Source organism: Cervus elaphus, chromosome 1 (genome assembly GCF_910594005.1).
Source record: "Cervus elaphus chromosome 1, mCerEla1.1, whole genome shotgun sequence".
Classification (NCBI taxonomy): domain Eukaryota; kingdom Metazoa; phylum Chordata; class Mammalia; order Artiodactyla; family Cervidae; genus Cervus; species Cervus elaphus.
Window position 1 is genome coordinate 62,112,388 of NC_057815.1, and position 21,099 is coordinate 62,133,486.

The following is a 21,099-nucleotide window of genomic DNA, read 5'->3' on the forward strand; positions in this document are numbered from 1 at the left end:
TGTGGCCAATAGCGGATATGTTACTTTCTTCAATTTTGATGCATCTCTGAAAAGAAAGAGTTTAAGAAATATATATCAATGTATTAGTTATTATTTTAACATTTTTGCATAAATCTTCTCAATGATATCAATTACTCATAGACAGAAATTATTATATCATAGGTAAAAAAAAGTTGATATTAGTGAGTTAGCATTGGCTGTAAGTCTTGGCTTTTTACCACAAAGAATGCATATATATATATATATATATTTGTAATTTTTCTCCTCTTAGTCCCTTTAAGATCTCAAATTCTATGTTACTACCTAATCATTAGTATAATTTTGACCAATATAATGTGTCAACTAGTGAGCATTAAGATGGTTAACAAATTCTTTACCAGGAAATTGTGAAGTGAGTTGTAAGAATTTTCCTACTTTCCAACTGTGGATGTGGGTAAGGAGATCTGCTTACCAGCACGAGTATCAGCTGTTCTTCAGGTTCTGAGATAGAAGATTTCAAAACATTGTCAATTATATTCTTGGCTATTTCCCTCTTCATAATCTAGACAGGTTGATCAGCAGTAGATAATGAAAATGGACTCATTAATAAGGGAACGCACTAATGTCTTCATGTGGCTAAAAAGTGATACTAAACCTTCAGCACAAATACACTGGCACCACATCAGAATCCACATTACTCTTTCAGTTGCTGTTCGTCTCTTTATCTTTGAAACTAAGTCCCCTAAGAACTAAGTTCCCCTGCTGATTTTATAATTAACCTCTCTATCCAAATCTTTATTCCCTTTTTTGTCCCCCACCACTCATTCCCCTCAAGATTGAGGTGTATAAAAGCATAGGAATCGAAACCAAGCAGGACCCTATGGGATGTCCCAGGCACAAGCTCTTTTGTGTCCACCTCTTGTTTGTGGAATAAAACTTTAGACTCCTAGATCTCCCCAAGTTCCAAAGAACAGGCTCAAGCAGTTAATCATTCAAAAAGGGGTAAAAATGAGAACGAAGAAGGTGCAGTCAAACAAGGAAGGAGGTAATAATAACTTAGGAGATACGTCAAACTATAGGATTGCATCATAAGAACATAATTTTCCTAGAGGAAAGCAGATACCAATGCCTAACACAAATTCTTCAGTTTTTTTTTTTTTTTTTTAACAAAAGCCAGTCCCCTGCCCTGTCCTCTTCCCCCACCCCCAATCAGGTGGAAACTGCTGACCTCAAACATGTAGACCCTGGGCTGGAGTCAAAAGATTGATGATAAGTCCTGAAACACCACCACCATCCTACTACCTCACCTAATCAGAAAATAGTCTATGGACTGATCACACGTTGCATGAGCCGCTTTCCTAACACTGTCTTTAAAAATGCTTGCTTAAAAGACATCAGGGAATTTTGACAATGAGCTGCTCATTTTTCCTTGCTTGGCACCCCTGCAATAAACACTGTACTTTTCTTCATCACACCTCAGTAGATTGACTTTGCTGCATGTCAGGCAAGCAGATCCAAATTCAGTTTGGTAGCATCTCACTCTCCAGCTTCATGTCAGGCTTCTAATATTGTTAAAGAACCCTATTTGAGTCCTTTAGATCTGGCTCCAAAACTTATTACTGAGTGAGGCAAACCATGTTGCTCACTAAATACCTTTGACTTAATTGAAAATCTCAACATCCACTCCCATTTTCAGTCTCAAGTACTTCTCTGTTTATATCTATATATTTTTTTTTTCTCCCACAGTGGTGTAACAAGGTATATATTAAAGAAAGAGACTCCAATTGGTAAATCTGCTTTAGTAGATCTGGCATAACTATATATGTACCAGAAGCATAAAGAAAGGACAACGGCCTAGGAATCTAATGACAACGCTGTATATGCTATCCACAAATTACTCACCAATGTTCTTCCTATTCTATAACCTTGGTTAGTCATACTCATTTTAGCCTCTCAGGGTACCCTGATTCCTAGAATCTTGGATAAAGTATCAAGAATATTGATCATCCTATTTACCTGTTACAACCTCAAATATGTTCTATTTCTTCTTTCAGTCACAAACAGCATAAAAGTCAAAACAGAAGTAGAGCAAGGGATTATTTTTTGGAATAATACATGGAAAAGTTAATGAAACTCAATTTCCTCTTCTAGGGCTCTGCTATGTCACCACAGCCTTTGCCATCATTTTCTCATTCTTACCAAGAAATTACTTACCAGTTTCCAGCTTTTCTTTCCAAACAGAACTCTAATTCTCTGCCTGTTATATAATCACCACATACATCTGTTTTTACACTCTTCAGGGTCAATGTCGCTATTCTAGTACTTCAGAGGCAAATATGTAAGATGAATAGCATTCAGTATTTTAGACTCCGAGTTTATAACTCCAGGGACTCCAACTCCCCTCTCATGACACCATTTACCATATAGACATTTAAGTTATATGACTGCATGGAATCCTTGAAGAATACGTCATCTCAAACTTAATGCAGGTCAATGAGTTCTAGATTTCAGAACTGTGACTTGGTGTAAAAGGCATAATACATGAATATTAGTATCGCTATGTAAATTTAGCCTAATATGTAGAGAGCTGACTAGATATATCTAAGCAGGAGAAAAGAGAATTATAATTAGAAACTAAAATTCCCAAGTCTTGTCCCAGGTAAATCACAATTTTGTGATCCTGAAGAAAATAAATGCACATAGGATAAAGTTTAGGAAATGCATGTACATTAATCATTGTATGGCAGAATTAACATACTCACTCATGTTTACAATGGATTGTGAGTGAAATTACTGGGGAGAAGTGAACAACCTTACCGCTTTAAAAATATGGTTATAATTATTCATTGTGAAAAATATGCATTCTTAATAAATGAGTTGAAGTATACAGAATGCTGACAATAGACAATTTCCTGTCCCTCATATATTATCTTTTCCATTACAGAACTCCAAACTCATCACTATCCTCTATCTAGAAGCAGAAGTGGAATGAGGATTAGATGGATTTTAAAAATAGCAGTACTTAAAAAAATAATTACAAGATACATAGGGGACAGGAAAATTGATTTCTGGGAATTGAATAGGGCTTTCTGAAAATGAAAGAAGTTAAAGAAAATTAACATCTAGTCTTCATTGAAAGTGATTGATTTCTAATATAATGAAATGCTAAAAGACAAATATCAACATTCAAATCTAACTGGATTCTGCAAATGCCTTTCCAAGTGATAAATATGCCCCATTAAAATTGCAGGCTAAGGAACTTATATAAGTATTTGATGGTATCTGTCTTTGTAACATTCTGGAGAAGGAAATGGCAGCCCACTCTAGTATTCTTGCCTGGAGAATCCCAGGGATGGAGGAGCCTGGTGGGCTGCCGTCTATAGGGTCACACGGAGTCGGACACAACTGAAGCGACTTAGCAGCAGCAGCAGCAGCAGTCTTTGTAAAAGAACTTTTCAAATCTCATAAATCAGCATTAACAGATGACCACTTACAATCAATTTTGATGAGTGGAAACAGTAATCTTGAGTCCTATGTAACTGCAATGTTACCACAAAAACAGGACTCTCTTTCCTCACTAGCAGATCTGAATTACCAACAAAATGTACTAAATAATTTTTACTGTGTTTTGAATTTTTTCAGTAAAAATTGTAGACATTTGTTTTCTATTTTTATAAATGACTGCTTAATATTCTTGCATCTTGCTTGCAAAACCTAAATTAAGTACTATATTGCCATTTATAGAAAATGTTGCCAACTCTTGGTTTGGAAAACTATGTGGAAAAAATTTCCTTTAATTTTGGAATCCCAATTTTTTATTTCCTTTCCTCAGATGTTAATCTAATATTAGTATTTATTCTGTGCTTTCAGAAACAATCAATGCTCATTTCTTTATTCACATTTGCATGTTATAGTGGTTTAGTCATGTCTAGCTATTTGTGACCCTATGGACAGTAGCCTGCCAGGATCCTCTGTCCACTGAATTCTCCAGGCAAGAATACGGGAGTGGGCAGCCATTCTCTTCTCCAGGAGATCTTCTTGACCCAGTGACTGAACCTGGGTCTCTTGCATCACAGGCAGATTCTTTACTGTCTGAGCCACCAGGGAAACCCTACTCACATTTTATGCTTTATAATTTTAATTTTTTGATTTATAAATTTTATTTCAAAGAGTCTTTATTTAATAGTTGTCTAAGTTGTGCCTAGTCTTTGCTAATGCAAAAATTAGGCAATGAATAATTTAGAATGAAAATTCACCTAAATTCAAGGGAATTCTTTTCTATTAAAGAGAAAAATGAAAACTCATTGATCTCGAAAATCTCATCATATGGAAGGCTAATAAGTGTGCAGTAAGCAGTTCTCATGGGTAGGACTCTGTTTTGTTCACTAAAATATCTTGCTGGCTTGTAACAGTATGTAGTATCTCGTAGGTACACAACATCTATTTGTGGAGTGGACAAACAAATGAACTGTAGGAATGGAAAACTTTTTCCTTCTTCCCTAATAGATTCTTTGACTGGTCTAGCAATTAAACTGATATAAGACAGGTGAACAGGAGGGAAACAAATTTTGTATGTATAGGAGCCTCACAAAAATATGAAACTCAAAGGCAGTTAACCAATTGAGGCTTATATGCTATCTTGAGATTAAAAATAGGATAGAGAAAGTCTTTTCTCCACTGGATATCTTTCCCTCTTTGTTATAGATTAATTGATCATAAGTGTGTAGGTCTATTACTGGGTTCTAAATTCTGTTCCTTTTGAACTGTGGTGTTGGAGAAGACTCTTGAGAGTCCCTTGGACTGCAAGGAGATCCAACAAGTCCATCCTAAAGGAGATCAGTCCTGGGTGTTCATTGGAAGGACTGATGATGAAGCTGAAACTCCAATACTTTGGCCACCTCATGCAAACAGTTGACTCATTGGAAAAGACCCTGATGCTGGGAGGGATTGGTGGCGGGAGGAGAAGGGGACGACAGAAGATGAGATGGCTGGATGGCATCACCGACTCGATAGGCATGAGTTTGAGTAAACTCCGGGAGTTGGTGATATACAGGGAGGCCTGGCGAGCTGTGATTCATGGGGTCGCAAAGAGTCGGACACGACTGACCAACTGAACTGAACTGAACTGAAATTCTGTTCCATTGATTTATATTTCTGTTTTTGTGCCAGTATGATAGTGTTTTGGTTACTATAGCTTTGTGGTATAGCTTGAAGTCAAGAAGCATGATTCCTCCAGTTCTGTTCTTCTTTCTCAAGATTGTTTTGGCTATTTAGAGTCTTTTGTGTTTCCACACAAATTTTAAAGTTATTTGTTCTAGTTCTTTGAAAAATGCCTTTGGTATTTCGATAGGGATTGCCTTGAATCTGTGGCTTGCCTTGAGTGGTATGATTATTTTAACGATATTGATTCTTTCAATCCAAGAGTATGGTACATCTTTTCATCTCTTTGTATTGTTTTCAATTTCTTTCGTTCATGTCTTATAGTTTTCCAAGTATAGGTCTTTTATCTCCTCACATAGGTTTATTCCTAGGTGCTTTATCCTTTTGATGTGATGGTAAATGAGACTGTTTCCTTAATTTCTCTTTCTTATGGTTTGTTATTAGTATATAGAAATGCAACAGATTCTCTTCAATAAGTGATGATGAGAAAATTGGATAGCTACATGTAAAAGAATTAAATTAGAACATTCTCTAACATCATATACAAAAATAAACTCAAAATTCATTAAAGATCTAAATATAAGACCAGAAATAATGAAACTCCTAGAGGAAAACATAGGCAGAACACTCTTTGACATAAATTGTAGCAATATTTTCTTTGATCTGTCTCCTAAAGCAAAAGAAATAAAAGCATTACCAAAAAAAAAAAAAAAAAAAAGGGACCTAACTGGACTTAAAAGCTTTTGCAAAGTAAAGGAAACCATTGACAAAATTAAAAGACAATCTACTGAATGGGAAAATATTTCATATGACCTATAAGGGATTAACATACAAAACATAGAAACATGTCATACAACCCAACATCCCCTTTCCACAAAAAGCATTTAAAAAAGGTCAGAAGACCTGAATAGACATTTTTTCAAAGAGGAAATGAAGATGGCCAACAGATACATGAAACAATGCTCAGCATTGTGAATCATTAGGGAAATGCAAATCAAAATCACAATGAGATATCACTCTAAACTATCAGAATGACTATCATCAAAAAGACACGAAAACCAGATATTAGTGAGCATATGAAGAAAAGGGAACCCTTGTACATTGTGTGTGGAGATATAAATTGGTTCAGTTGTTATGGAAAATTTGTAAATGAGCTCTGTTGTGTTGGCTTAAAGAAAATTTAGTTTTAATTCCCACACAAATGTTCAAAAAAAAAAAAAAACGAACACAAATGAATTTCAGGTTCATGTGATCAGAGAAAGATTCAATATTATATGAAAACTGGTATTAGAGTTAGTTCAAGTTTGTTGGTTTGATTAACACAGATCTATCTGTATATATCAATATATAATATTGATAGTCATCAATATTAAGTATAATAATTTTATCATACCTAGACTTACTGTAAGTCAGATCTTATTATTTCTATTATAAAAGTTTATCAGCAAGAAAAATAACTTGGTCTAATGAAACTTCTAAGTAAATTAAATGCAAATGAAATATGAATTTTTAGGTAAACCTTTTAAGAATAATTATGTTTTAGGTTTGTCTATCTAAAAATAGTTTCTCCAGAATTTTGGTAACTTGCAACTTTAGAGTTTTTCAAAGTTAAATAAAGTTAATTCATTGAATAACATTTATCATTTCCAAACAAGATAAAGCACTGAAATATTAATCACTAAACAAGTCTTAAGTTTACCTACCTTTGTCTTCTTATTAGAGAAAAACTAAAGATGTTTAAGTTGGTTGGACACACATCTTGTACTACATTGAGGAAAAAGTTATACTATGAGAAAATGAATGTTTCTTGAGGTTACAGAATATATTCATAAATTTGTCATTTGGGAAATACTGATATGACAAACATTTCACAGTTACTTGTTTCTTGGTTTTTGCTAAAGTTTAAGGTTTTAAGGTTAAAGATTGAAATATATATAGATATATATAATAAAATATATAATAATAAAAATATTTCAGTATGCAAATAAAGTAGGATGTGTATTTTCAGTAGAAAGGTACAAGAAGTGGAAATGTATTTTAAGGGAAGAAAAAGTAATTTTATCCCAAATTTGGTTGTTTCTCAATGTGAAAAAAAATAAGGGAAAATTAATATGAGTACAGGAAGTTTTGTAAAATTTTTGGAAAAAGAACCCTGAGAAAGAAATTTAGTGTATGATAAGGACTGGCTTGGCAACCCACTCCAGTATTCCTGCCTGGAGAATCCCCAAGGACAGAGGAACCTGGCTGGCTATAGTCCGTGGGGTTGCAAAGAGTCGAACACGACTGAACGATTAAGCGCAAGGACTGGCTAAAATTAGGTTGAATTTAATTGAGTAAATGACTTTTGTTATTAAGAATAATTTGGAGCAAAATCAGAATTTGATTTTCTGTCTCTGTTAAGAGAACAAAGTTTTCTTGGAATGCTGATATGCTTTAGATTATGTTTCTTTACCTTTAAGTATTCTGTTGTAACTTTCTGCATTTGCCTTTAAAATTTTTATTGTCATTTTGATTAAGTGAATAAGTGCTGTTTCACAATAGCCTATGATCCTTCCTGACCAAGTGTTTTAAAATCTCTTGAAGATTATTTTGCATACTTACAAACTTTTCAAAGGTCAGATTTTAATTAAATTTCTTTTGATATTTAATTAACTTTGGAATGCTTTGGAGGGGTTCTCAAAAATGTAAAGATATATTAAATTAATTAGGGTTACATGGCATGTTAAATTGAATGGAAACACTGTTAAATGAGTGGTGCTAAACTTCATTAGGTTATATTATATGAGCAAATGTCATAATCTAAATGTTCTAAAAATTATATCATATTAAATTTCTAAAATTTGTGTATGTCCTAGCATATTATCTTTCATAATTCTAGTTATTATCTTAAAGTATTATATGTTACAAAAATAACCAAATTTCTTTCTCACTTACATTGTAATCAGATCTTTCACCATGACCTGCTAAATCTTTGTCATTTATTGACAATTATTGTTGTCTCCCATGTTTTTGCAAAAATGTTTCATTTTCAAGAAGATTCATACAAAGGACTTCTAGACAATGACACATTTCTGATAAATTTCAGATCATAACACTGAATTGGGTAAGAAATTAAAGAATTCTAATGGAAACTCTGATGACTTCATAAAAAAAACTGTTGCCAAAAGATTAAGATCAAGGATGAATTACATAGGATTGTGTGAACTAATGAAGAAGGTAATAAGTTTTTTGTCTTTTGCCTAAAGTATTACTGACTTAATTTTTGCTTTCTGTATATTAGGAAATCTTTCCCCTTAAACTAATTATGACTTACAGAACTTTAGTAAATTGTACTTTTATAAGTAGAATTGAAATATTTACTTTTTCTATCTATCTAATTCAGCCAGAATTTGGAAACTCTTAGTGAGCATTTTTATTTTTAGCAATATAGTTACTTGCATAAGTTTAATAAGGGTTGCTCCTTATAACAGACATAACTGGAAACATTGGTTATATTACCATACATTGATTGGAATATTATATTTGTGAATACCCATAAAATCAGATATGATCAAACTGCTTTAAAAAACTAAAGTAAATTACGGAACTGTGGAAACTCTTGGAAAAACTACCTGGTATCTTGCTTACAGGGTTTCCCAGCAGCCTTACCAGTTCACCACAGTAATCTACGTTTAGATGAAGAGTAGATGCCCCATGACCTGAAACCCAGAGATTATGCATATTGGAAAAGATATCAGATAAAAGACTTTTTACAGCCCCATTGAAAGGAATCATATCAGGACTCCTCTCCTGAATGGACTGCAATTCCTGGATGAGAAGAAGAGAACATCTGAAGTAGACAGCAGACCCAAAATGCTGGACCAGGTCTGTATATGATTACCCTGATGATTGTTCACACTTTTGCTTATAAATAAATGTATTTCTCTCTTGGGATCAGTCATATGCAAGTATCAAAAACCAGTTCAACTTTAGTTTAGTGGCCAATTTCTAGTATTCCTAGGTTACCTAGGTTGATTTGTCCTCATCATTGCTCTAGTTGGATGGCCCTTTAGGAAGTTTATTTTAATAGAAGGAAGTTATAGTTCTGTTCTGATCACTATTGATATTACTAGATAAGACCATTTTGTGTTGTTGAATAATCATACTTGCTCTGGCCATGGCCATAAATGTGAGCTTTCTTTAAAGTTACACAGACTCCATTAGAGCAACAGGCTAAATTACAGTCAAAGAACATAACTTTCCTGTTATTAGAAGGGCCACTTCCTCAATTATGGGATGAATTTACATGGCTAACAACAAGCTATGGTCATTTAAATTTAAAGGCCCCTCATGTTGGGAATAGTTAAATCATTTTAAAGGTAAACAGCCTAATAACACTAGGAAATTGAGCTGAGTGCCTGATGAACAATGGATATATCATTACCTTTGAGAATCAGTAGTTGTTTTGGAACTGATTGAGATGACCAGGAAAATACTGGGTAGCTTTTAACAGGACCCATTGGATTTATGGAACAAACTTATGGTTTTGGCTCACCCCAGGTTGGTAGGAAGATGCACAATTGGTTTCCTTTGGGCTCAGGTTTGCTTTATTGGGCTTCCCTGGTGGCTCAGTTGGTAAAAATCTGCCTGCAATGCAGGAGACCCTGGTTTGATTCCCTTCTTCACTGGAGAAGGGATAGGCTACCCACTCCAATATTCTTGGGCTGCCCTTGTGGCTCAGCTGGTAAAGAACCTGTCTGCAATGCAGGAGACCTGGGTTCAATCCCTGGGTTGGGACGATCTCCTGGAGAAGGGAAAGGGTACCCACTCCAGTATTCTGGCATGGAGAATTCCAAGGACTAGTCCATGGGGTCACAAGGAGTCGGATATGACTGAGCGACTTTCACTCACTCACTCAGGTTTGCCTATGGGTAGCCTTGAAAGTGACCCTACCAATCTACTTTTAATGTAGCACACTGGGTCCAATCAGTTTTCTAGTGGTAAGGTCATTGGGCTGCAATGTTTGCTTCTTCACTTGGAATGAAGGATGTCATTAATCACATAGAGGCTTTAACAAAATTTACTTAGCAAGCTTTGAATGATAGTAATCAAGCCATTAACTTGGTAAATTTGAAATCTCCATGATGAAAAAAGTGGTCCTACAGAGTCACTTGTCCCTCAACTTCCCAAGGGTGAGATTTATGCTATAATGTGTACTGAATGTTGTGTCTTTAAATCTGATGAGTCTTCTAATATAACCCATCTTATGATAAGTAAGAAGAGTCAAATTTCTACTCTGAATGATCCTTTTCTCAGTTTAGACAAAATATTAGGAAAATAGACTTGTTGAGGAAAATCTGGCTTAAATCTTTATTAATGACATTGTTACTCTTACTGGCAATTTGGGTTACTTGTGTGAGATAATAATATCTAAAAAAGTTGAACTACTGGTCACATCTGTAGTTGTTTATAAATTAATGAGCATGAACAATGTACTTGCAAAGTAAAATTGGCATAAGTCTTGCTGGACAACTTGGAATTGACTGTCAGTCCTTCCAGACATCCAATCAATACAGCCTATATAAGAGTAAAGAAATAACTAGACTAAAAGGCCTGGCATTGAGGGACATGATTGATTCAAGACAGGAAAGCAACCATGCTGGCATCAATGGATGAGATAATTGATCAACAAATTCTTTCCATCAAGAGATTAATAATCAAAAGGGGGAATTAATGAAATAAAATTATTTTTATGACAGGAAAAGAAAAATTCTACATAAAATTTTCTCTGGCATTAAGTGACTACCATCATTTGATAAAAAGCATGGAAGCTGAAATTTAGAGAGATTAAAGTCTGTCAAAACTTGTAATAAGAAATTAAGACACAAAATTTATGCTTTGGAACTCTCCAAATCCAAAATTAATGTGGTCCCCAACTCTTCTGCACTGATTTTTTGCTCTCTCCATATTGAATCCACTTTTTATCTTGTCTTCTCTTTCACATATATTTCCTCTCATGATCCCTGGCTAAAATCTAGCTTCCAAGCACCTTGAGGCCAGAGATTACATCATACTCAATTCTGCGTTTCTTTCATTAAACCCAAGGTATGACCCACAATATGACCTTAATAAGTATCTGGGGAAAAAAAAAAGAATGAGTGAATGAATTATAACATATACTAGAAATTTAACAAGTGCCTTTGCTTTCTTGAATGATAATATCACAGTTGTATTTTTAGGTGTATTTTAAACAGAGAGTCCCAAACTGATAAAATGAAAAAAATAGAATACTTAGATATATATAAAATGAAAAATATTTAAAAAAATTTTGTTGATAATTAAAATTGGGAGATTTCACAAAATATCTGAATTTAGCTTGCTTAAAAAATACTGGAAAGTATTTAATACTTGGCCCACATAACCCCATAGAAATAATGTGCTTGATTTGAGTAGAATCTCCGTTATGGAGAGGATGTGCTTGCTGTACATCACCACAGCTTCTTGTTCTTACACACAATGCTTTCGTTGATATTAAGCCTGTGTTTGTCATTTTCTTACCTGTCTCTTCACACGTCATGAGTCTATTAACCCTTACATAAAATATAAAACCTATAAGAAATGAGTATGTGACTTCTTTATTCTGCATTTTCTTTTTTGGTAGAATAAAAAAATTTTTTTCTACACAGGAAAACAATTTCATAAATTATACTTGAAAAGGTTTCAAAGAATCTATCTACTGGAGGACTTAGCTTTTAATACTATTTTTTCTTTTTTTACAAACATTTCACAGCTTTTACAGATTTCTTGCTTCTTTTACAAATTTATTCACATCTTTTACAAATTTCTTCTTCATTCTATTTTACCATCTCCCCCCCCGCCCCCCACATCACCCATCCCAAGCAATGTATCTGTTTTAAGATTTATGTGTCTTGGGTAAAAGCAACCTTCTCTCCAAGCAAAAATTTGATTACACCCTCACGAATCTGTTTGGTCTTGATACCATAAACAATTGGGTTCATTGTAGGAGGCAGTAGCAGATAAAGGTTGGCCACAATGATGTGTATGTGGTGAGGGATACTGTGTCCTCCAAAACGGTGGGTGAAAAAAGTGAAAAAAGCTGGGACATAGGTGATCACAATAGCACAGATATGTGATGTACAGGTGCTGAAGGCTTTGTGACGAGCATCTGTGGATGACAGGCTCACCACTGCTCGCAAGATCATAGTGTAAGACACTGCAATACAGCACATGTCAAACACACCAATGAGGAGAGCAACCATCAGACCATAAATAGCATTGACCTTGAAATTGCCACAGGACACCTTGGCCACAGACATGTGGTCACAGTACGTGTGGGGGATGAAGTTGCCTCGACAATAGGGCAGGCGCTTGGTAAGGAAAGTGAATGGAAAGATGAGCATCACACCCCTCAGGAAAGTGGCAAGACCAGCCCTGGCAATGACAGCACTGGTGAGGATGGTGGCATAGCGTAAGGGGTAGCAGATGGCCACATAGCGGTCCAGCGCCATGAGCATGAGCACCCCAGACTCCATCCCAGTCAACATGTGGACAAAAAACATCTGAGCCAGGCAGCCATTGAAGTCAATCTCCTTAAGGTTGAACCAGAATATGCACAGCATGTTGGGTACCGTGGTGGTGCCCAGGGTGACGTCCGTGAAGGAGAGCAGGGCCAGAAAGTAGTACATGGGGCGATGCAGGGCCTCCTCATGGCCGATGAGGTAGATGAGTCCACAGTTGCCCACAACAGCCATGACGTACATGAAGCAGAATGGCAGGGAGATCCAGATGTGTGCAGCTTCCAGCCCAGGAACACCATTCAAGATAAAGAATTTCGGGGTTAGACTGGAGCTGTTGGCTCCAAACATAATGGCTGACAGGAAGAGGGCATATTACATTCTTTAAAAGTGGTCCTTTCCTGGAGAAGAAAATAACTCAGAGGTGAGCAGAGGGCTTGAAAACAAAATGTAAAACAACAATAACCAAAATGACTTTTCAAATGATAAGTATTAATTAAGTTCCTTGGAGTCACCTTATCTAAATTCATATTCCATCTCTGGTTCTTACCTAGGATATAATATTGATGAGTTTATTGATGAGTTTAGCCATTTTATGTCTGTTTTCTCAGTATAAAATGAAAATAATAACTGTGCCAAGCTCAGAAAGTTGTCAATATTGCTCAATAAGATAATCTAAATGTTGTGCTAAAACTGTGTATAACACATAGTGAATACTCAAAAAATATTAGCAGTAATATGCTGCTGTTATCACTATTATTATCATTTCTTGCATGCGTGCTAAGTTGCTTCAGTCATGTCTGACTCTGTGTAATCTATGGACTGCAGCTTACTAGGCTCCTCTACCCCTGGGATTCTCCAGGCAAGAGTACTAGAGTGGGCTGCCATGCCCTCCTCCAGTGGATCTTTCTGACCCAGGCATCCAACCTGCATCTCTTATGTCTCCTACACTGGCAGACAGGTTCTTTATCACCAGTGCCCCCTCACCTTACCTCAGGTGAGGTAAGATGAGGTAAGAGTGCCCCTTATCTCAGGATAAACATCCTATGTAATCGAACTTGCCCTGACTAATATAGTAAATTTAAATGGAGCTACTCAGCTCTGCTGTAATTCAAGTGCCATAGTGCACTTTAGAACAGGAGAGGAATATGAGATTTTGAAAAACCTCAATTATATTGAGATGATTGAGAGGTGAATTTTAGATAGCAAGTGTTAGTTACTAGGAACTCCAAGATTAAAATATATTCTCATATCTTAGAAAAAAAATTATAAATGTCTCAACTCTGAAATATAGGGACATCTCATCCAGTTCAATCCCTGCAAGTTCTTGCTGATTCCAGGTAGCAGGTAAGCATGTAGCAATTGGAACTTCTGCAAAGAGAATTGGCGTATATGAGATTCCACCTCTGATGTCTGCCTCCTTCTAAGATAGTTCCAGGGCACTAAAGCCACAAGACTGAAAAGAAAAGACCAAGATATTAAGATATCAGAGGAGGAAAAACTTTTGGCTCTGCTTGTCTAGCTTGTAAATTAAAACTGATTATGGCAAATTCTCAGGCTCCCAAACATCAACACCATATAAGTAAACAATCTATCCACACTTATTAAATCATAAACAGATGAACAGATCAACTCAGTAGCCAGTTCTTTTCCCGCTACCTTCAATAAGATTTCTCTTATATCCTCCCTGCTAGATGATTTTGTTATAATATGAGCTATTTTTAAAACTTAAAATATATTTGTAAAAGGAAAATTAGATGGATATCTGAAAATATGAGAACAAAGTTTTATTGTATGCTTATTTGTAGAGACATAGACACTCAGACTCCATGATGGACTTGAGCAAGTCTCATATCTTCCTTTTTAAAATTTTCGTGACTTTTAAAGAAGGGGAGAGGTGATAAAAGTACATAATTAGAGGTGCTATAATGGTTAAATGGAAGTTAGTCCTCCAAGTGGGGTCTAATAAGTCATTAATGTACATTAAATATTATAATAATAAAAACAATTCTCTGGTTATATGCTAAAATGTATATATTTAACAGAGATTTTTCTAGAGATATATTGTTGATTGAAATAGAAAAAACCATCTCCGTTCATGGAGCCAATATTCCAATGGAGGTTGACTTCTACCTTCAAATTTGTATTAATGCCAAGGGTATATGTTACCATGCTTATTTTATACTTAAGGAAATGCAAGTTCATGGTAGTTTGATGAGAAGTGTGTCAACAAAAATTTAGAAATTGGTAAAGCCAGGTTTGTTTGACCTTGAAGCTGTGTGTTTAATCATTCTATATCTGTTGCCTAAACTGAAGAACTGCATTAACTGCACATAACTAGTTTACTTTATGATGACAGAGGAAGAAAGAAAAAGCTTGCTCTTATTACTGTCTTAGAGAAGAGACAGAATAAATGTGTAAAGTTATAGAAAGTCAGTCTTTATGTAAAGGACCTATCTGTAGCAAGAGAACCTATCTGTGAAATAGCCAGATTCCTATTCCTAGATTTTTTCACATAAACACTTTACAAAACCTGGTAGGGGAGTTGCATGAGATTTCTGCTTCCCTGGTGGCTCAGTGGTAAAGAATCCACCTGCCAAGGCAGGAGACAAGGGTTCTATCCCTGGGTTGGGAAGATCCTCTGCAGACAGAAATGGCAATCCACTCCAGTATTCTTGCCTGGAGAATACCATGGACAGAGGAGCCTGGCAGACTACATCCATGGGATTTCAAAAAGAATCAGGCACCACATAGCGACTGAAAACAGTGAGAAGATATCTACAGGGAAGCCACTCAGGAATTCCTCTCACTCCCTTATAAGATTCAAGTCTGCTCATCAATTACTTTCCACAAAATCTATTCTCTTGGAAGCAGTTTTGAGTATATATATATCTATTAATTAAGGCAAAAACTTTTGTTTTCCGTCCTTTCAAGTCCACTGTTGTCTGGAGTTCTCCATCATCAGTGAACCATGAGGTGGTTTTAAATATATTTCACAATTAGGGGAATGCTGTTTCTTTCCTTAGTTCCCAGAGATAAAGTCATCTATTCTGCTTAGAGTCAAAAAGAAATACTGAGTTTCCAATCAACAACATCTCAAAGAAATTGCATTTCTTGTATGAAAAACTTTATATTTGGGGAAAGTGTAAGTCTTTGGGAATCTCTGAAACTCACCTTAGTGTGGGCAAAGACCAGATTCATGGGCATGACTGAGACTTCTGAGTGTCAAAGAGTTCAACAACTAGTTTCCACCTCTACATAGAATTTCTGTGTCCTTTAAGGATTCCACATACTTGGGTGTTTACAGCTGATTGGATTTCCACATTGACCTATCAGGGGACTCTGCTTAGAATAAAATTCCTTTGGGACTTTTGAAATTATTTCTATATTTATCAACTTTTATATTCATAATTATCAGCAGGAGAGATGTTGATAAGAGGATTAAAGTTAAATACCTTACCCCGGGTGTGGTTTCTGACCAATAATTCTGATAATTATAAGAACTATTTGCTTTTCACTTATTTTGCTTTATAAAATAATGATCTAACTATATAATCACAAAATTTCAAAAATATACTGAAGCATATTCAATGCATATAACCTCTATTGCATATATGTTCATAATATATTTTTGTGGAAATATATATATAATATTTATTTTATATTTTATATTTAGAGAGAGAGAGGCAGAAATTGAAAGTGACAGATACAGAAAATAAAATATGTCATATATGAATAATAGAAATATTTTGTGCCTACTTTGTGGTTTGTCCTGAGTTTATTAGATAAGCTAATAAATACACAAACCCACACATCTGACCATATTATATATATGTATATATATTGTGTCAAAAGAGTTTTGCATTTATTTTACATTTTATTACCTGAGTTTCCCCTGTACTATTTTATTATGAAGAAGACTAATTCTGGAATGATTGAAAAGCAAATCGAAATGATTTTTGTCATTCTCAATGGTGAATGTGTAAAGATTCCTGTTAAACTCAGAACAAATGTTGAAATTCTCTCAATTAACCATTGAAAGTGTATCACAAAACTCCCCTGATACTGTAACTCTATCACAATATTGGGAAAAGTTTAAAATTGTATGGCTATCTTGCAGAAAAACTGAAATACTTATATATTGAGAACTATAAAATACTGATACAGAAAATTGTAGATGATTCAGAGAAATGGAAAGATATACTTTGCTCTTGAGTTGGAAAAATCAATATTGTTAAATGACAAAACTATCCAAGACAACCTACAAATTCAATACAATCCCTCTCAAATTATCAACGGTGTTTTTTCAGAGAACTAGAACAAATCATTTTTAGATCTGTGTGGGAACACAAAAGACTTTGAATAGCCACCGCAATCTTGAGAAAGAACAGAGCTGGAGACTGCAGGCACTGAAACTTCAGGCTATACTACAAAACTATTGTCATCAAAACAGAATAGAGAGCCCGGAAATAAACCCATGCAATTATAGTCAATTAATCCACAACAGAGGAGGCAAAAACTTGCAATGGAGAAAGACAGTATCTTAATAAATGAACAGTTTATATGTCAGTTCAGTTCAGTTCAGTCGCTCAGTCATGTGCGACTCTTTGTAACCCCATGAACCGCCGCGCCAGGCCTCCCTGTCCATCACCAACTCGCCAAGTTCACCCAAACTCATGTCCATTGAGTCGGTGATGCCATCTAACCTCTCATCCTCTGTTGTCCCCTTCTCCTCCTGCCTTCAGTCTTTCCCAGCATCAGAGTCTTTTCAAATGAGTCAGCTCTTTGCATCAGGTGGCCAAAATATTGGAGTTTCAGCTTCTACATCAGTCCTTCCAATGAACACCCAGGACTGATCTCCTTTAGGATGGACTGGTTGCATCTCTTTGTAGTCCAAGGGACTCTCAAGAGTCTTCTCCACCACCACAGTTCAAAAGCATCAATTCTTCTGTGCTCAGCTTTCTTTATAGTTTACATGTAAGAGAATAAAAGAACATTCTCTAACACCATATACAACAGTAAACTCAATAACACCTCTGTTTTTTTCGCCCCAGTTCAGCAAGTTCTATCAGAGGCAAGGAAGTTAGCATCAAAATATCAACAATTTTATGGCATACATCAGGGAAAATAAAGCTTTAGATCTTCAGTCAAAAGGGCTTGTTTATATTTTGCCCCCGATTTAGGTGAGTTTGCTCACTCAGGCAGCATAGACAAATGAAAATCTCAGTAGGAGCAGCTGGCCACTAACCACACCAACGTGGACAGATCAGAATGTATGGTTTAATCAGAGAGAGGTTGACTAGTAAGAAGGAACAGGGCTTAAGTTATAACTCACTAATATCAGATGCCCAACTGAAACTTCTTATTCAGATGAATGAGTTAGAACAAAAAGTTAAGAATTTTAATCTAAATGAGGCCCCTATACTTTAAGTAATAATTGAGGAGAATAATTGTTCTCCATCCCAAGTCTCCTTTTTATTTCTCCTTTGCTTGCAAACATTACTATTTGTTCTTTCCTGTTGTACCATGTCTTGTACAATATTCAGATTGTGATAAACTCCCTTAAATTTTCTTTTTCTCTTTTCTCCTTTTCCTTTTCTTCTGTAATACTTTTATTTCTCTTTCTTTCCTTTTTGCTTGATTTTCCTCTTTTATGGCCTCAAAATTCCAGATTTAAGTGCAACCAAAGTGCTTATCACTATTCTAGCGTGCACTATTTTACTCTCAAGAACTGTGCTTAGCAAAATGCTCCACTTGATACACACAACTCTTTCTCCACAGGACATTCAGCACCATTTGCACAAAACCTCATACACAGCAGCCTACAAACTCTTTGTGTGCTATTGTTATCTGGGGGCTTAGGGTGTGTTTGGGTACATGAAGATAGTATTGATTGTATAAAAAAATCTGTGCCTTTGATCATTTAACATAAAATATCCAAAGGTAAATAGATAAGCACAATTGTCTAGTATTTCTATAGATATTTATTGTTCCAAAGGAACTGGGGGAAATACCAGACTAATATCAAACTTCTTTTCCGTTGACTGAGATTCCTTTGACTTCTGAACTCAAATATAGAAATGGTAAAGTTAAAATCTCTGATTATCCTGCAAAATAATTAAGCCATCTCTATGCAATCTTGTTCAATTTTTAGCATTCTATAAAATTGCTTTGGAAATAGTTTAAAGTTAATTTGAAAGACAAGGTAGGTGTATGGTGTTTTTCATTTCAAAGAGAAGTTTGTTATTCATGGATCCTGAGAGACAGAACTAAAGGGAAGAGTGAAAAAAGATTCTAGTTATAATTTTGGCTTAACTTTTCCAGCTCATTAAAACATAAAACCATACTGTTGGCAGAGTCTTGTGAAAAGGTCATGTGGAATGCTCACTTAACTTTGTATTGTCCTAGTTGTACTGTTTTGTTGTTCTATTTTCTTTATGTCTGTACATCTGCACATGTGTCCGTATAGAAGTGGCCAAATGATTCTGGAGATTCTGCAAAAGCAAGATAACTTTCACTACCTTGGCATCCCCTTGTAATTTCTTTATAATTATTTTCCTTTGGAAATATTAATATATCATATTTTAAAGGAATTATGATTTAATTAAACTGAAATATGAGTTCTCTGTACCTAATACATTGGTTCTAGATCTAATCAAACTATGTGAGGTTGAATGTGGGAAGACTGGGTCTTTTTCACAAAGCCCCCTGAGCCTAGCCTCACAACTTTGTTACTAGGTCACGAGATGGAATTTGAAATGCCATCCACCTTTTTTCCCATGTCTTTACTTCTTTCCTTCTCTCTCATTTTCTTCTTTCTATGCTTTTCTCTCGCTCTTCCTCCTCATAAATACTGAGTAGAATATTCTTTCATCACCATTTATTTTATAATTATTTAAAAATTCCTCAATGATTCCAGCCTGCTGGCTCTAATTTAGTTGTAAGTCATAATTCAGAATTATACTGTTGTTTTATTTATTTTCTGTGAAACCTATTTTGCGTTAATAATGTGGAAGATAGCATAAAATTAATTGGTAATTCTTACTCAGTGCCTCAGATATATTTTATTTATTGCATTTTATTTTTTCAGAGTTTAAAAGTTATGTTCTTGCTTAACTTTTTGCTATTGTTGCCTCCTATACACTCTCCCCACAATGTAAGCTTATTAACACTACTGTATTTAAACTTTAATTTTAATATTCTGAGATTTAAACAGTCTAGCTGTACTATATATATATTCCTTATATATAAAATGAGGATAATAACAGCTATGTCATAATTTTGAAGTAAAAATTCAATAATATATATACATTTTAAAACGGCAGTTTAGGTAAATTTCTTGATCTGTTTCCTAGTGTGTGGATATGATTTAAGTGAGAATATATGATGGGTAAAATTTACCAAATCCCAAAACAGAAGTCCAGAAGAGAGAAATTTTTCTGATTATCAGTTTACAATTTTTATTACATGCAAACACTTAAATTATTTTATTTTTTTTAAAAATTCATTTTAAAGTTTTAAAAAATTCATTTTAAAGTTTTAAAAAAATTCAGGTTTTTCTTCCAAGCATCAAAATTAATCTTGCAAAAGTACATGGAATTTTCAATGTAGCTCACAATTATTTTATCATACACTTGCTGTTTTTCAGTCACCAAATTGTGTCCGACTCTTCATGCCATCATAGACTGTAGCATGCTAGGCTTCCCTGTCCCTATAACATTATATTAAAATACATTATCCTTATTAGCAATGATGAGCATAATCTTAATCTAACATCTCTAACTCTTCCCCTGTTTGTAACCATTTCCTGATCCCATTCTATTTCTTCAGTTTTCTCTTGAATTATGCCCTTATTTTCTTCACTTTTCATTCAATATCATTGTTTCTTAATACCACATTTATTATTCCTCTTTCATTTCTTTTATTATTCATATTTCCAGATGTCTAAATAAGGTGCTCTTCTCTTCATTGTCCCTGATGATTAATTGTTGCTCTTTCAATGTTAAAATTAAGGAAAGTAGTTAGCTCAGACATCTTTGATTGGCTGAGTACATAGATATTCTTCAAGTCTGTTTTCCTCTACTTATAAATCCTCTCCTCACATAGCCATCAAATATTATCCTGTGTACCTTTTAAGAACCTGTCTGAAATAAACTCAAAGGAGTACATTCCAGATTATGAGCAGCTCTAGTATTTGTATCTACTCCCACTTCTTTTGTATTTACACTGACACAGTCAAAGGCATCCAGATAATTTCCTAGGAACAAAAATGTCAGAAATAAATTAACAGTCAAGCTTTTTTATTCCTCTAAAGTTATGCAAGTGCCACATAAATATTGAACAAAAAGGTTGACAAAGACCCTTGGAAATCAGCACATTCAGGAAAGTGTTTCTTGCTTCCCTGTAACACACATGACAGTTCACTTAGGTGCCTTCCTCAAACCTC

The 21,099-nt window shown here is 34.9% G+C and overlaps 1 protein-coding gene across 1 annotated transcript; it reads right to left on the minus strand.

Moving 5' to 3' along the window:
• Positions 1 to 12,014: 12,014 nt before the first annotated feature.
• On the minus strand, positions 12,015 to 13,020 carry LOC122696469 (olfactory receptor 52N2). The gene has a single exon (XM_043906543.1). The coding sequence runs from the start codon at positions 13,002 to 13,004 to the stop codon at positions 12,039 to 12,041; it is 966 nt and encodes a 321-aa protein (XP_043762478.1). The 5' UTR covers positions 13,005 to 13,020; the 3' UTR covers positions 12,015 to 12,038.
• Positions 13,021 to 21,099: the final 8,079 nt, after the last annotated feature.

Bases quoted from the DNA above. Each gene is read 5' to 3' on its own strand.
- LOC122696469 (XM_043906543.1), bottom strand. From the start codon at position 13,004: ATGTTTGGAGCCAACAGCTCCAGTCTAACCCCGAAATTCTTTATCTTG.